The following is a 16,748-nucleotide window of genomic DNA, read 5'->3' on the forward strand; positions in this document are numbered from 1 at the left end:
TATCATAAAATATAATTACTGCATTTCTAAAATTGTTCTACATAATGTGCCTCGTTTTTAAATATAAGTACGTTAGAGATAATTTCGTTTAACATCATCACCTCGGTTACCATAATTGTGTGTGTGTTTTTTTGGTAAAATTATGATGAATATTTGGCCTTCATTAGTATTAGTCTCTCCCGAACTCAGATTCGTGGATGGTGTTTAAAATTCAGAATCAACAGTTGACTTTTTTAGTACAGTCAGCGTGAGTTCCTGCCTGACAGGAGCCAGGTGTCAGTCGTCGTGTTCCTGGTGAAACGCGAGCTCATTGTGGAGGTGAGCGCCTCTGGCCGGCCTGTGTGTGAGAGAGCCAGGAGAGGTACAGCGGACACACCGCGAATCTGCAGTATCGGAAAGAACTTCCACTGACCGAGAGAAATACAGGGACTCCGGACTGAGAGTTCTGGACGAACTGTTAAGTGTCCGTTTTGTATTCTGTTTAAGAACAGAATAAATGAGGCGTTACTGTGCCGTTTTCCTATCCATCCCAGTTGCGTTCCCATTATCACCAGCCTGTAACGAATATATTTAGCATACGCTTGCTGTCGGACCAGGGTAGTTATTATCTAGTCTTTTCGTAAAACTTAAGGACGTTTTCACAGAAAACGTGCCAAGTTCTGACGGCTGTGTTTGGTCGTGAATAGTTTTTCCACAATGGGGGAACCGGTACAACTTTTTCCCTCGCAGTGAGACAAATACTCGCAGATCTACAGGTCACAACTATTCCATCCCGAAACGTTAATGTATCTACATAGAACATTACTCAGTTTGTGATATGTTGCAAAAAGCTCAATCCAATACAGAGTCGCGGGGGAACTGGAGCATATCCCGGCAAGCAACGGCCGCAAAGCGGGATACATCCCAACCGGGGCTTATTTATAATATTGTTACAAACTGGGAGAGTGATTAAGTAAAATGAACCAAGTGTTAGGTAAAAACGTGAGCCCTGTGAGAAATGACACGAGTTCCCTTTATTCTCTAGCACAGTTCTGGTGACAGAGTAGTCAAACATGACAATTTTTGTTAATACATATTTAAGACAATTACATAATGCGACACAGTAACACTATAAGTAAAAACGCATTTCAGAGGCCTATTTCCTATAGACCTAGAAACCCACAATTCCGACTCTGTAATCTGAAAACACTGTGTTCCTTAAGAGAAAAAAAAAACTGCATCATAAACAGATCCTGAACAGAACTAAATCTCCCTTCCTATGACATGGATGCCCAAAAGTATCACAAAAGAAACATACAGTATAAAATAATATTGAGAGAGAAGTTCAGTCTCTGTCTCTCAGGCTGTGACAGAAGATCTCATACTGGGCTGCAGCTGTGTTGAGTTTCCACCCCCAGTAGGATTAGAAACAGTTCTGATCTGGCAGGAGTGGGAATTCTGGGATTGGAGTTGTTGTTTGACTAATCCCAGAGTATTTGTCACAGTGCAGTAGGAAGTGCATCTCTGTCTCTGTTTCTCCCTACTGGCCTGTCTTCTCTCTGTGTTTGTGCTGTATTTTATCCTTGTTGAGTGTTTATCCTTTATTTAGTTAACCAGAGTAAACCACAAGAAGTCCCCTTTGTTCATTAGTGTGTACCTTAGCTCAGCTGCAGCTGGACAAGCCCTTCAGGTGATATTCACTGTTGCACACGTTCTGAGAGCGGCCTTGAGATGTGCAATTAGATTGTGAGCTAATGTAAACTTTATATCTTTAAGCTTCATATATTGTGAGTTTTCTGACTTTATATATCAACCAGCTAAAACAACTGAATTTTCTCTAAAATGTAACTTTTAAAACTAAATACATTTTATTCATTGTTTAAGAACTACAACTACAGTACCAAGAGTGCCACGTTGAGCTAAAGTACTTACAGTGCCCTCAGAGTCTCATGACTAAATCATACCCCCACTGAAACAAAAAAGTATATAGCAGCTTGATTTACAGATAATGTCAAAAATCTAATAATGTTATACTTCTGTCTTCTGAATTTTAGAATGATTCAAAATTTTACTTATTATTATTAACACGATCAGAAGTGAAGAGAGGGGACAGACAATGGGAAATATGAGAATGTCCAGGACTGGGAAGTATCCAATTGCTCGGATAAAGTCAGTTTTTCTCTGTCTTTTTAATCCATGAAGTTGCATATGAATGTTACAGAGATGTAGAGTGGAGGTCCAGACCAATCTCTTTCCAGATCTCCACCAGTTGTTCTGTGGGCAGAATGAAAAACAATTTTCTTCATAGTACAACATCTTCTATAAACATTGATTCAAACCAAACAACAGCAATGCATTTTCTAAACTGCTCTATTCAGTACAGGGTCACGGAGGAATCAGAACCTATCCCAGCATGCAACGGGCGCAAGACGTCAGTCCATCGCAGGGCACACACACACAAACACAATCACACCAGGGCCAAGTTTCCAAAAAGCCAATTAACCAGCCAATGGCTCTGAACTGTGGGGGGAAACTGGAGAGCAAGGAGGAAATCCATGCAAACACAGGGAGAACATCCAAACTCCACACAGACAGCACCCCAGGAATTAAGCCCAGGGGCCACCAGCACTGCGAGACAGCAATGCTGACCACTGTACCACTGTGCCCCCAAACAACATGTGCAGAGCTATTTAATGTGTCAGATTCCCAAACGAAAAGTGATTTGATACGCAGGAGCCGATATTAGTGTCATACCAGAAAAGATCCTCACATGACAGAACGGTCAACGTTGCTGGGGTAAAAGTAATAGAGAGAAGATGCGGCATTTGAGCTCTTTTGCATTTTGTGTCTCACCAGTGAAGTCGCTCATCATCTGTGGGGTGTGACGAGGGGTGGGGATGATTCGGAGGAGCTCTCCCCCCAGTGGGACAGTGGGGTAATTAATGGCCTGCACGTAGGCACCGTGCCTCCTCATCATCATGTCACACACTTCATTGGTCTTTGCTGCATCTGCCACCTTAATTGAGACAAAGAGTTGATTTGAATAAGATAAGAATACATGGCATTAATATGTAAAGAGCTTTTTCAACGTTCTATAATTTTCATATCTGCAAATGTGTGTCTTTACTAGAAGTTATTCTGTTTTTTCTCCTAAAAAAAACTAACGTATAATTTTCTTATAACTCAGTTTGACAACTGGAACTGTTTAAGAGTATTTTCTGCTATTCAGGTTGGTCCATGAGAGACAGGTACTGTAGTGATGAGGACAGTCAGACATGAGCACGCTGTAGTGATGAGGACAGTCCGACATGAGCACGCTGTAGTGATGAGGACAGTCCGACACGAGCACGCTGTAGTGATGGAGACAGTCAGACATGAGCACGCTGTAGTGATGAGGACAGTCGGACATGAGCACGCTGTAGTGATGAGGACAGTCGGACATGAGCACGCTGTAGTGATGAGGACAGTCGGACATGAGCACGCTGTAATGATGAGGACAGTCACACATGAGCACGCTGTAGTGATGGAGACAGTCACACATGAGCACGCTGTAGTGATGAGGACAGTCGGACATGAGCACGCTGTAGTGATGAGGACAGTCGGACATGAGCACGCTGTAGTGATGAGGACAGTCCGACACGAGCACGCTGTAGTGATGGAGACAGTCACACATGAGCACGCTGTAGTGATGAGGACAGTCGGACATGAGCACGCTGTAGTGATGAGGACAGTCGGACATGAGCACGCTGTAATGATGAGGACAGTCACACATGAGCACGCTGTAGTGATGAGGACAGTCGGACACAAGCACGCTGTAGTGATGGAGACAGTCAGACATGAGCACGCTGTAGTGATGGAGACAGTCAGACATGAGCACGCTGTAATGATGAGGACAGTCGGACATGAGCACACTGTAGTGATGAGGACAGTCCGACACGAGCACGCTGTAGTGATGGAGACAGTCACACATAAGCACGCTGTAGTGATGAGGACAGTCGGACATGAGCACGGTGTAGTGATGAGGACAGTCGGACACGAGCACGCTGTAGTGATGAGGACAGTCAGACATGAGCACGCTGTAGTGATGGGGACAGTCAGACTCGAGTACGCTGTAATGATGAGGACAGTCACACATGAGCACACTGTAGTGATGAGGACAGTCAGACATGAGCACGCTGTAGTGATGAGGACAGTCAGACATGAGCACGCTGTAGTGATGGGGACAGTCAGACACGAGTACGCTGTAATGATGAGGACAGTCACACATGAGCACACTGTAGTGATGAGGACAGTTAGACATGAGCACGCTGTAGTGATGAGGACAGTCAGACATGAGCACGCTGTAGTGATGGGGACAGTCAGACACGAGTACGCTGTAATGATGAGGACAGTCACACATGAGCACACTGTAGTGATGAGGACAGTTAGACATCAGCACGCTGTAGTGATGAGGACAGTTGGACACGAGCACGCTGTAGTGATGAGGACACTCCGACACGAGCACACTGTAGTGATGAGGACAGTCGGACATGAGCACGCTGTAGTGATGAGGACAGTTGGACATGCGCATGCTGTAGCGTTGAAGACAGTTTAGACATGGGTACAACTCTTATTCATTTCCCACAAATTGTCAGTCATTGGAAACTTTTATGGGCCATTTGAACTGTACAGTTGGCATACATTTAGTGTCCTATTCTCTGTGTGTAATTTCTAACAAGAGAAGGCAGTGCAGAGACCAGTAACATGAACGAACCGGTTAGGCAGGTTTGTATGGACAGGGCAGGATTTCTCTGACTTACCCTGACTGGAATGATGTGAGTCGGGCAGTGTCCCACAGGCAGACCAGCCTTCATGAGCATCTGTGTGAGCAGTTGAACATTTTCTTGGTGCTTCTGCCTCAGAGTACGTCCCTCCTCGCTCTTGAGTATCTGAACGGATTTCCTGGCACCGGCTAAGAGCATCGGTGGCAGGGAAATGGTGAAGATGAAGCCAGCTGCGTAGGAGCGTACTGTGTCCACAAGGGTGGCAGTACTGGCTATATAACCTCCAAAACAGCCAAAGGCTTTACCTAAAAAGAGATCATTGTAAGTGGAACTAAGATTAAGATTAAGTCAAGTATTATAAAGGCCTGTTTCTTGAAATGATGTTGAAGCATAAACACACCTTCTTCAGAAAAAGATTAAGATAAATATCTGCCATTACAAATGAGCTGTATTAATTTTCTCTTTCCAGCCCAGTAACATCAACAATAGAATGTTTTGCAACATTTTGATGGTTTATTCTCTTTTGGATATTATTGCAGTCACAAGGGGAACATCAAGACCTCAAAAGTTCAGTGTGGTAAATTCAGATTCGGGGGCTCTTATTAAAAGTGAGAAAATCTAAACCACACTTAAAAAAGGATAATTTGCACATTTTTCTTTTTTTGTGGTAGTTCTGACAATAGGTTGTTGATATAAATAAATATTCCAATTGCCATCATTTCAATTATGGAAAAATGGGTAAACTCCACACAAGGACATACAGTATCATGACTAGAGCTTAATAATACAACTCTTAAAAAAAAGAAAATGTCTAGAAATATCCTTTTCAAATGAAAATTAGTCACATTTATGAAATAAAAATGAAAAACCATTATTATAGCCATTAAAAAACATATTTTAGTTATAGCTTGGCATGAGTCACAACACTGACTATTGCTCATCTGTCAAAACCAAATAATCAGCTATAAAGGAAATGTTATGATCAGGCTTTTCACAGGAGTCTGACTAAATTAATTAAATTAGTGGACACATTAGTTATTTTCCCATCTCTAATTACCAACATTCTTTCTTAATCAAAATATACAGTATATATGTTTATCAATTTCCTTGATAAACTGCATCTAATTTGACATAGAAATCCAAGAGTTTTAACATTACTGACCTCATAAAAATGCCTGAACGGCAGCAAAGAATATACAACTACAAAAATAATTTAACAGTTGAAAAGGAATGTTGCACGTTTCGGAATTCTGTGATGAAACTACAATAATGTGCAGAAATATACCTGGCGATGTGTTCATGGTAAGTGTCGGAGAATTCAAGAACGCCCCAAAAAAATGCGAACAAAAGGAAGGAAATGACAGCAAGCAGCCGGCAAGAGGTGAGGGGCGCGAGGAAGCAGGAGAGATGCGGTGGGGAGCAAGGAGGAAACACTGGGTATGTGAATCTTGAATTGAGCTTCTAAGACAGTTGGAACCTCTGAGAATGTTCTAGAAGCTTCAGGAATGCCTCTCAGGCCAGGACTGGGCCGACACCTCGAGTATGTGAAACCACGGATGAGGATGAGGATGGGGTGCAGTTTCAGGTTATTAGCCTACAGTAGCTAGGGGTCCAGTAATGCCATTAAAAAGGGGAACTGTAACGCTATTTCGATATTTCGGGGTTTGAAAGAATCGGCATTGATGAGTGCGTTTCAGACCACAATGAAAGTAAAATGTAGACAGTAATGTGTAAAACCTCCAATTTACATCGTAAAATAGAAGTAATTTCTAGGTACGTGCAGCGTCATGATTCAGTGTCTGTGATTCAGAAGGAGGCAACAAAACTTCCAGTGAGGTTTAGCGGCTCTATGACATTGTAAACAAGCAGGCTTGTGAATAATTCTCTTTTAATCCAATAGAAATACTACTCTCGACTTCAAGACAAATACTACCTACTTGTTAACTCTGCATGCAGATCACGTTGGAACACTTCTGCGGTCTCTTACACAACCTGTATTTAATCGCTTATACACTGCATTACTTTAGTCATTACAGTGACTAGTGAGCAGGAAAGGCTTCTTCAGATCGCAATTTATGCAATCTCTCGCTCTTGTCCTGGTGGCAAAACCAGTGGTTTGCAAAAAAATGGAGACTCTATAGTTTCAAGATTTAATAACCGGTCTGTGAAAATAGGACTGCAGTTCCCCTTTAAGCCCTACTAACTGACAGCATGGTTATTGTGCCCTAGAATAAGTTCATAAAGAAGTCCATCCTTGTTGCCTGTGTAATAATACTGTAAGGGATCTAAAGCCACTTTTCGTTACAGCAAGGAATCCTTACCAAGTGTCCCAGAGATGATGTCTGTCTTATGCATGACTCCTTCTCGGTCACCTATTCCTCCACCTCGAGGTCCATACAACCCAACCGCGTGGACCTCATCAGCGAACGTGATGGCTCCAAATTCATGGGCAACATCGCACATTTCCTCCAGCGGACACACAGCACCTGCATGGGAAAACACCCTCCCACTTGAGACCTCAAATATCACAGAGAAACGGGAACAGAGATGGCATTGGTAAAGCTCGGACGTGGACATTGGTCAAAGTTTCGCTCTTGAATTTCTTCGGGGCTAACTGGAGGGCACGTTGACAGTTCAGGAGAGCTGACAGCCAGCCAAGTTCCATTCGCCTCACCTCTCACTTGTAATCATTCCCGACGTTGTTTCTGGAAATCTGGAAAAACTGTAAATGCTTCACATAAGCCACTTCTCTCCTACCGCTTTCCTCTTCTGCCTTCCTCCTCCACCCCACTGGGGTATCACAGAAAAGGCAGGGACTGCAGTGGACACCTATGGCACCTGTCTGCCCTTTGTTATACACTTCACAGAACTACCAGAAAATGGACACAAGCTGCCAAGACTCCCTAGTGTAATAACACTGTTTCATCGACATTAACACAATGGCGTCGGAACTGCAAACTCACACTGTGCTAACATAACACTCCCCCTTGGTCAATCCTCATTCTGCATGGGGGTCCCAGCCTCCTCATCCTCACAGCCAGGTGGGTTAGGGTTCGGAACAAGGAGCTTGGTCACTACACAGAGGGAGACCGAGCGCAGGCAACGGCTTGAAAGAAGAAGATGGCCGCCTACCATCCATGGAGTGAACGGTTTCAAAGGCCACGATCTTGGGAGTGGAGGGGTGGGACTTGCGCAGCAGGTCTCGAAGGTGATTAACATCGTTGTGGCGAAAGATGAACTTGGGCACGCCGCTGTTCCTGATCCCTTGGATCATGGAGGCGTGATTCCCAGCGTCTGAGTAAATCTCACAGCCTTTTGATTTAAAACACAAACAACTCAGCGGAGTGTAAGGTCCCGTCCTGCGGCGAATAAGGATGGGAAGGTCTGCCGGCTCAGGCTGAATGTTCTACCTGGCAGCATCTTGGCCAGTGTAAAAAGTGTGGAATCGTTGGCCACAAAACAGGAGGAGAAAAGCAGAGCCGCGTCTTTGCGGTGGAGATCGGCCAGCTCCTGCTCCAGATCCACGTGGAACCTGCTTGTCCCGGAGATGTTCCGTGAGCCTCCCGATCCCGCTCCGTGCTGCCATAGAGCATCCCTGAGGACAGAAATAACACTTTTTTGTGTTAGGAATTTTTTGAGTGGTGCGAAAATGCTGTGCATGAGCTAAGAGACAAACACCTGTTGTACTGTATTCACAAAGACCTTCTGTGACAGTTAAGTTGAGTAAGGCGTACTGTTGTCTCACATAGGGAAATCTCTGCAAAGGATCAAAGATTAACTCTAAAGGTCCATCCACTTCCTAAACCACTTTATCCAGTACAGGGTTGCAGGGGAGCCGGAGCCTGTACCAGCAAGCAACAGGCATAAGACAGGATTCACCCTGGACAGGACACCAGTCCGTCACAGACACAGACACACATGCTCACACCAGAGCCAATTATCCTACCAGTATGTCTTTGAGCTCTGGGATGAAACCACAACATGAGGAGAACATACAGACTGCACACAGATAGCACTCCAGGAATCCCGCTCAGCTTTCCAGTACTGCGAGACAGCCATGCTGACGCCGCCCTCATTCTAAATGAACAGTCCTGAAATGTGTGTTCTCTAACATTTGCGGCAATTGATGGAGATATTTTACAGCATATAAGTTACTTGCGTGGTGGTACCATTGTTAGCATTGCTGATTTGCAGTGCTGGGACCCTGGATTCAATTCTGGTCCCGAAGTGCTATCCGTGTGGAGTTTGTATGTTCTCTCCGTGTTGTTGTGGTTTTCCTCTGGGTGTTTCGGAGGAAGTGGTTTGAAACTGGGTGAATGGACGTTGCTTGTGAGCATTGCATGTAGACCAGAGAGGGAGAGACCAGTCTCCAGAGAGGCGCTCCTGTAACAGAGTCGCTGAACTGTGCTGGGACTTCTTGCATTCCTGTGGTTTGAATTATGATACGTTCTGGACATCTGGAAACACATAGAGTAGAGAACTAAAGCACGTACGAGATCGAGCGAAGAACCTGGGGGTGGCAGCTCATGCCCAAGCAGTCACTGCTGCACCAGACGGAAATCTCTCTCTCCGGGGTCTGCAGGCCGGAGAGCTCATCAGCCAGGGGGAAGGCCTGTGCTCTCCTGTTCACCGTCCTGAACACCCGGTACGTGTGCTCACTCTTCTTATCCTCAACCTTCTTTTGAAAGAATTTGTCATAGTTGAAGGTAGGACGTTCTGCAATGCAAAATGAGATTAAAAGAAATGTGATAGCCGTTGTAAAAAAAAACAAGCTTTATAAATAGCTTTTCACAGTCATGTGTAAAAAAGAGAGTTTGAGATAAGGTCTTCAAATATTTTTTTCAAATTTAACTTGGAATGTTCCAGAAGCATTTCCCTTTAAAATGATTAAAATTATACTGTATTCAGAAATCCTTCTTTTCTTACTTTTGGTCATGTTGTCTTGCAGAAGGTGTGTGACTCTGGTGGGTGACAGCTGTGATAAATTCTCCAGACAGTTCTGATACTTCCCACTAGCTCTGGCAATGCGGACCATAGCTGAAATTACACCCATGAAGAAAGAAGATGTGCAGACGTGTTAAATATACAGTATTCTTAAAAATTAGATGACAGGTTTCTACTAATAAAATATTAAATGCATAAATTATAGAGCATGGTTACAAATGAGGGACTATCTAGCTTTTCTAGGAGTTAGTGGATAACTGATCTCAGGATTTCATCCAGCTGTTTCTTGAGAGAAGCCAAGGTGTCTGCTTCAACAGCATGGCTGGGTAGCTTGTTTCAGACACCCACAACTCTTTGTGTAAAGAAGTGCTCTTGTTCTCTACTTTAACAAGTTTGCTTCCATGCACATGAGTTGTAATAAAATAGATTTATAATAATAATAATAATAATAAACTTTATTTTATATAGCGCCTTTAAAGGTGGCTTCTCAAAGCGCTTTACAGGATGACAATAACAATAAATAAGAAGACTACAACAATAATTAAGAAGATTTCACAAGATAGGACACAATTATAATTACAACAATACAACAATAACAATAGAGGAGACCGTGGAAGGTGGTACTAAGAAGAGCAGAGGGGTGAAGAATGGAACCAGTTAAGTAAAGGCTTTTCTGAAGAAGAAGGTTTTGAGTCTAGATTTGAAGGAGTTTAGAGAAGGTGACTCTCTAATATCCTTGGGCAAAGAGTTCCAGAGCTTGGGGGCATAGCAGGAGAAGGCCCTGTCGCCCATACAATGTAGACGGGCTTGGGGGACAGTAAGGAGGGCAGAATTTGAAGAGCGGAGGTTGCGAGGTGGGGAGTAGGGCGATAAAAGTTCAGACAGGTATTGAGGTGCCAAGCCATGTAAAGCCTTATAGGTGAGCATGAGGATTTTAAAGTCTACGCGGAATTTGACCGGAAGCCAGTGCAAGGACTCCAGGATAGGAGTAATGTGAACACTTGCACTAGACCTGGTCAGGATTCTGGCTGCTGAATTTTGGACATACTGCAGCTTATTTAGAGTAGATTTAGATACCCCAGGGAGTAGAGCATTGCAGTAGTCAATTCGAGAGAATACAAATATGTTGATCAGCTTTTCAGCCACAGTTAATGATAGCATAGGGCGTAGTCTTGCAATATTTCTAAGGTGAAAAAAAGATGTTTTGGAAGTATGCTGTACATGTGGGTCGAATAATAAGCCAGAATCGAATATAACCCCAAGGCTTTTCAATTTTGATTGAAGCTCAAGTACAGAGCCATCTACAGACAGGGTTACAGGACTTGCTTTACGAAGTTGATGGGGGTACCAATAAGCATGACTTCAGTCTTGTCACAGTTAAGATGAAGGAAGTTTTGAGTCATCCAAATTTTTATGTCAGAGATGCAATTAGATAGAATAGAGACAGCCACATCAGTGTCAGGTTTGGTATGGATGTATATTTGAGTATCGTCAGTGTAAAAATGAAAGCTGAGGCCATGTGATCTTAAAAGCTGACCAAGTGGGAACATGTAAATGCTGAAGAGCAAGGGGCCCAGTATTGAGCCCTGGGGGACACCAGACTTGACAAGACCAATTTCAGACCTGTACCCATTGAGAGAGACAAAGTGACAGCGATCAGTGAGGTAAGACTTGAACCATTTGAGGGCAGTGTCAGAGACTCCAAACACAGTCTCGAGACGAGAAAGTAAGATGTTATGGTCAACAGTGTCAAAGGCAGCACTGAGATCAAGAAGGATGAGTATGGAAAGAGAACCAGAATCAGAAGCTATTAGAAGATCGTTGGTGACCTTGACTAGGGCGGTTTCTGTGCTGTGAAGTTGACGGAAGCCAGATTGGAGGGGTTCGAAAAGGTTGTTTGTCATGAGGTGGTTATGTAACTGAAGTGTGACAGCACGTTCTAGAATTTTAGAGAGAAGGGGTAAGTTGGAGATGGGGCGAAAGTTGTTAAGATTGTCGAGAGCCATGTTAGGCTTCTTTGGCACGGGACTAACAGCAGCAGTTTTGAGGACCGTTGGTACAATGCCGGTTCTCAAGGATTCATGTATTATATTGAGGACAATGGGACAGAGAGAAGAGAAACAGGACTGGAATAAAGTGGTGGGAATGGGATCTAAAATAGATGTGGTGGGCTTCATGCACGTAACTAGTTTGTTGAGGGATTCTAAGTCAAGAAGAGAGAAGCTGGAGAGACGGGAACCAGAGAAGTTGGATGAGGAGGGAGGAGGTATGGAAATTATATCCGTAGTGGAGAGAATGTGATGCCGGATGTTGTCAATCTTAGAACTAAAGAAATCTAAGAATGTGTTGCAAAGTTGTGATGAGGCAGGTAATGTGGTAGGGCAGTTTGGCTTGAGCAGTCTGTTGATGGTGGAGAAAAGATGTCTGGGATTGTTTTGGTGATTTTCAATGATGTGAGAGAAGTAGGTGGATCTAGCAGACTCTATAGTAACCTAATAATCAGATAAGTAATCTCTCCAGGCCTGATAATGTATTTACGGTGTATAGAAACTGGCCTCAATTTACCAATGAAGACATGTATTCAAATATGTAACTTTAAAATGTATTAAAGTTACACGCTGAGGTAATTGGCAATAAAGGGGTCTCTAGGAATCAGGATGCAATGGGAACACCTAACTAGTATCAATATTTCCACTTCCTAGAGCTTCAAACAAAGGGGTGTTTACTTAGTTGTGCTGGGTGTGAGACAGACTGATCAAAAGAATCGTCTGCTTTACCGTAGTTAATTAAGCTCTGGGTACATGATTAAGAGCACCAAGTGTAGAATAAAAGACAGAGGACAGAACAAGGGGGAAACACTACCATAGGAAAGAGAAGGAGACAGGAGGAGAGAACCTGAAGTGCGTTCCAGGTGAGAGGTCCTTGTTCAAGATCATCCAAAAATAACCCACTGGATCTAAGTATTTAGACCTTGCTAAGTGAACTTGTTATTCTGTGGCTTTTAGGGAACTCAGAGTTTCTGAGTGAAGAATCCCTCGGTTTAAAACAGCCTCTCCTGTTTAGTGGGTTAGCTTGATATTTAATTGTAGGTTGTATTCTACTTAGTTAAGTTAAGCTTCTGTCTTCTTTTGGCCTCTGTAGGCATTATTTAACAGTCAAATACTTGATAGCAGTCTGGGGATTTTGGAGTGATCTACAGTAAAGGCAGGTCTCTGAAACACCTTGTCTGTAAACTTACACGTATGGAAACTTGTGTGTTGTATGTTTATGTTGTGTGTAGTTTAGTGTGTGCATGGCCATTGTTAATAAATATCTGTTTAACCAAGTGTGCCTGAATTATTACTTTTTTCATCAAAGCTGTGCCAGAGAATAAAGAATTCACGTCCCTCTAATTATACCAACCACTCGGGTACATTCTCGGGAAAATCTTTTCAAATTGGGGGTTATGATTATTTGCTCACCATTGTCAGATTGCGTAATCTTCTTGGCAGATGATGTACACAGAGGACAGGAAAAAGGTCTGGAAGCAAGATTCACCAACACAGAACATTTTTGTGGGGACACCACCAGGAACCTGACTGCCTTCTGGAGGAACATCTGGAGACGTCCAATAGCAAAGTGCTGAAATAATCAGAGATAAATTAAACAATATGCAGCCATATCACCCTGCAACTCACAACTGGCAGCCCTCTGCAGCTCAGCAGGTGTGAGCCTGGTCAGTACCTGGATGGGAGACCTCCTGGGAAAAACTAAGGTTGCTGCTGGAAGAGTTAGTGGGGCCAGCAGGGGGCGCTCACCCTGCGGCTCATGTGGGTCCTAATGCCCCAGTATAGTGACGGGGACACTGTACTGTAAAGAGACGCCGTCCTTCGGATGAGACGTAAAAACGAGGTCCTGACTCTCTGTGGTCATTAAAAATCCCAGAGTGTTTCTCGAAAAGAGTAGGGGTATTACTCTGGCATCCAGACCAAATTTCCCATTGGGTCTTTACTAATCATGGCCTCCTAATAGTTCCCATCTTTGAACTGGCGTCAACACTCTGCTCTCCTCCCCACTGAAAGCTGGTGTGTGGGGAGCGTTCTGGCGCACTATGGCTGCCGTCGTGATCCTGCAGCCCGGGGAATAGTATTACATGGTCTAACTCCAGAAACCCTGTGTCTCTGACTTCCTTTGGATTTTGCCAGGTAATCTACCATCTCTGCACCCAAGCCTTCCGCTGTGACAGGATTTGGTCATTTAATCCCCAAACTCTCAAACCAAATGAACCAATGGATTTGTTATCCAGTACGTGAGTTTTACTTTACTTGAGTCCGGCTTTTCCATTTTTAATTTAGCAACCCTTACTCTACTCCCCGGAATAACAGTCATTCATGATAAGCCAGAAGCCTGTTGGATCTACACAGTTCTTAATTATTCTTGCATATGCCTATTCAGATAGAATAGTATCAATTTATCCAGAGGGGTTTTTACTACAAATCCACTTTACATTAGTCTTGATACATGTGAAAAAATCAAAAGCATGTTTGTATTGTATACCGGTATGAAACAGACCTAGTCTACCACAGAGATGCCACTATGACTAAATGACAAAACTTAGAATTTATGACATAATTATGAGGTCAATTGAATCAAAATGTGAAGATCTTTCAGCCTTAAAGTGCTGGAATTCCCTTAAACAAATGGTCTTTTGAAAGAGCCAATCGCAGGAGATTTACAAGACAGTGGAATCTCCAGAACCAGGGCTGGAGACTCCTGTCCTGGAGGAAGTCTAAACAGACAGCAAAATGTTAGAATATATACAGTTTAAATGAAGGGAATATTATGTTAAATAGTGCAATGCACTAGTAAGATCTCATTTAAAGACTGTACAAAATTTGGACCCCAGAATGTGCACCACTAAAAATACTGCTGCTCTAGTATCAGTCTGGAGAACAGTGATGGGACATATCCTATGCTCATTGGTACTGTATGTCTTACAAAAGAAAATAGTCACTGGTTAACCTGTGCTTACAAGTCAGTAACATCACCACTTTTCTTGCTGTTGTACAGTAAGTGACAGAAGTTAAAGGATTAGTAAATAAATTAAAGATCTCCAATTAAACAAGCAGCTGGTGAGATTGGCATGATACAGCCGCTGTTTTCCAAACCTGAATGATTAGTGTGCAATAACACAAGGCACGGACATACTGTAGTACACTACAGCACGAGCACTGCACTGAATGTTAAGCCCATGCAGAAGGCTTCTAGCTGTGTAATCGCTCTACATACTACATTATATTGAATAAGCTGGATTTTAGGAGCACAAGAAAACTGTCATTGCTAGTGGGCTTTTTCCCTTCTCCCCATGTATTCTAGCCTGTGGTGAATTCCCTTTTCTTCTGAGTTTTATCTCATGATCATCAGCTGATGGGGGAAAGTCCACAGTCAAGCCAATTTGAAAAAGAAGTGGCATGACATGTGAACTTGCTATAACTTTGGATGCTGTTGAAACTCATCTCTTCTGAGACACAACGAAACTGAAACTTTCAACTGTTGCTCAGCAGGAATATACGCTCTTGTGTAACCAAGGAGTGTGTGTTTTCCATTGTTGCTCCTATGAATAAGAGAAGCAGGAATGTTTTCTCTGCTGCTGTTATATAATGATAAGGAATGCAAATCTGCAGGGAGGACTGGTATTACTAAACCAGATTAAATATATAGGACACGAAACAAGCACACTGACTACATTTGCATGGAATAAACACTTCTACTGTAGCTTCAAAGCAGACAGGATGTTTGCTGAGGTCTGGTGGGAAAATTATAAAGTTTCCCTTAGTGTACCTAGGTAAACTGGGGGCTAATGATTGTCAAGGAGCAGCACAGACACAAACAATGTAAGGTCACATTAACTGAGAGGAGTGTTGGGGAGCCCACAGAGTAAAGAGCTGCAGAAATCAAGCCTTGATATTATAAATACATGAATCAGGCACTCAGCATCAGACATTGAGAGAAATTGCCTAATGCGGGCATTATTTCTAAGGTGAAAAAAAGAAGTCTTAATCAAATTCCTGACTCGAATCAATGCAGGTCTATAAAGAGAAGTAAAATACTCCCAAATAAACCATAGAGTCTTATAGTTCCACCATATACCATTTTAAAATGTGTATTTCTTGAGAGGAAAACAATAACAGGATTCTTAATTATTTTAACTTTTCTCATCTAATATGTGTTTTGAAAGTTAAGAGGAAACTGGAACTATGTCTGTCCTTTGAACTGTGCAGTCACTCTACAGTTCCTCTGTCACAGCACACACGAGGAAGAGCTTACCTGGGCTCTGGAAGCAGGAATACTGGTGCCCTCTGTGTCTTCTTAATCTTCAAGGCAAACTGCACCCGACCTGTCCAAAACTATGCATACTAGATTGGAAATTAAACAAAATAGTGATTAGATCACTTCTGAGCCCTAATTGATTTTGATGTAGTCATTTTTATCTTTAGTTGCAGACCTAAGCTGGTTTCTTACTTAAACCACTTTGAAAATATAAGCTCTGTCCGCTGTATACAACACAAACAAAGTTGTTACCGTTTCCAAGCTCTACTGCTGCTCTGAAGTGATGAACTGTAAGCAGACTTTCTCTGTTCCGCGTTCAAACTAAACCACCTTTCTGCTCCTGTGGCTTCAGGGTCACTCGATAGCTGCAGCCTCTCTCATTTCCTTCTAGAGTCTCTCAGAGGAGCCACAACCCACTGATGAGCATGGATTTCTGATGTCACTGAGTGACTGAGGGTAGGACCTCATCGTGTGTGAATTCTTTTTTTTCTATATTTACTCATTGTTTTTCAGAGATGCTCTTTGGCAGGTAGTAATGTGAGAGTTTTAATTTACTGAAACATTTAGTAAATTGCAAGATTTTTGATGGCTGTTAGGAATCAACTGGATGGAATACTATAACTAGAAGTTACTGCACACTGCTTCAGAATATACAAACTAAAATACGCACAGCAAACCAACAACAGTAATAAAATATTTGACTCAATCTGACAAATAGTTGATCGTTCACTTGGGGATTACAGGGGTAAGAAT

General features: G+C 42.8%; 1 protein-coding gene across 1 annotated transcript; it reads right to left on the reverse strand.

The window, feature by feature from the left end:
* Window positions 1-991: 991 nt before the first annotated feature.
* LOC148678362 (5-aminolevulinate synthase, non-specific, mitochondrial-like) lies at window positions 992-16,401 on the reverse strand. The gene is made up of 11 exons (XM_088633346.1): window positions 16,248-16,401; window positions 15,993-16,081; window positions 13,148-13,307; window positions 9,669-9,779; window positions 9,236-9,458; window positions 8,153-8,337; window positions 7,875-8,054; window positions 7,064-7,228; window positions 4,779-5,047; window positions 2,833-2,995; window positions 992-2,253 (listed from the first exon to the last, which is right to left on the reverse strand). The coding sequence occupies exons 3-11, from the start codon at window positions 13,281-13,283 to the stop codon at window positions 2,195-2,197; spliced, it is 1,491 nt and encodes a 496-aa protein (XP_088489472.1). The 5' UTR covers window positions 13,284-13,307; window positions 15,993-16,081; window positions 16,248-16,401; the 3' UTR covers window positions 992-2,194.
* Between the last annotated feature and the right edge of the window lie 347 nt (window positions 16,402-16,748).

Source organism: Lepisosteus platostomus, chromosome 1, assembly GCF_059453375.1.
Source record: "Lepisosteus platostomus isolate fLepPlt1 chromosome 1, fLepPlt1.hap1, whole genome shotgun sequence".
Classification (NCBI taxonomy): Eukaryota; Metazoa; Chordata; class Actinopteri; order Semionotiformes; family Lepisosteidae; genus Lepisosteus; species Lepisosteus platostomus.

Excerpts from the sequence above, each read along its gene's own strand:
- LOC148678362 (XM_088633346.1), bottom strand. The coding sequence starts at position 13,283 with ATGTTCCTCCAGAAGGCAGTCAGGTTCCTGGTGGTGTCCCCACAAAAA. Across the intron at positions 5,048-7,063 it reads CATCATCTCTGGGACACTTG|GTAAAGCCTTTGGCTGTTTT; the intron begins GTAAGGATTCCT and ends ATCTCTTTTTAG. Across the intron at positions 2,996-4,778 it reads CTCACATCATTCCAGTCAGG|GTGGCAGATGCAGCAAAGAC; the intron begins GTAAGTCAGAGA and ends GTCTCAATTAAG.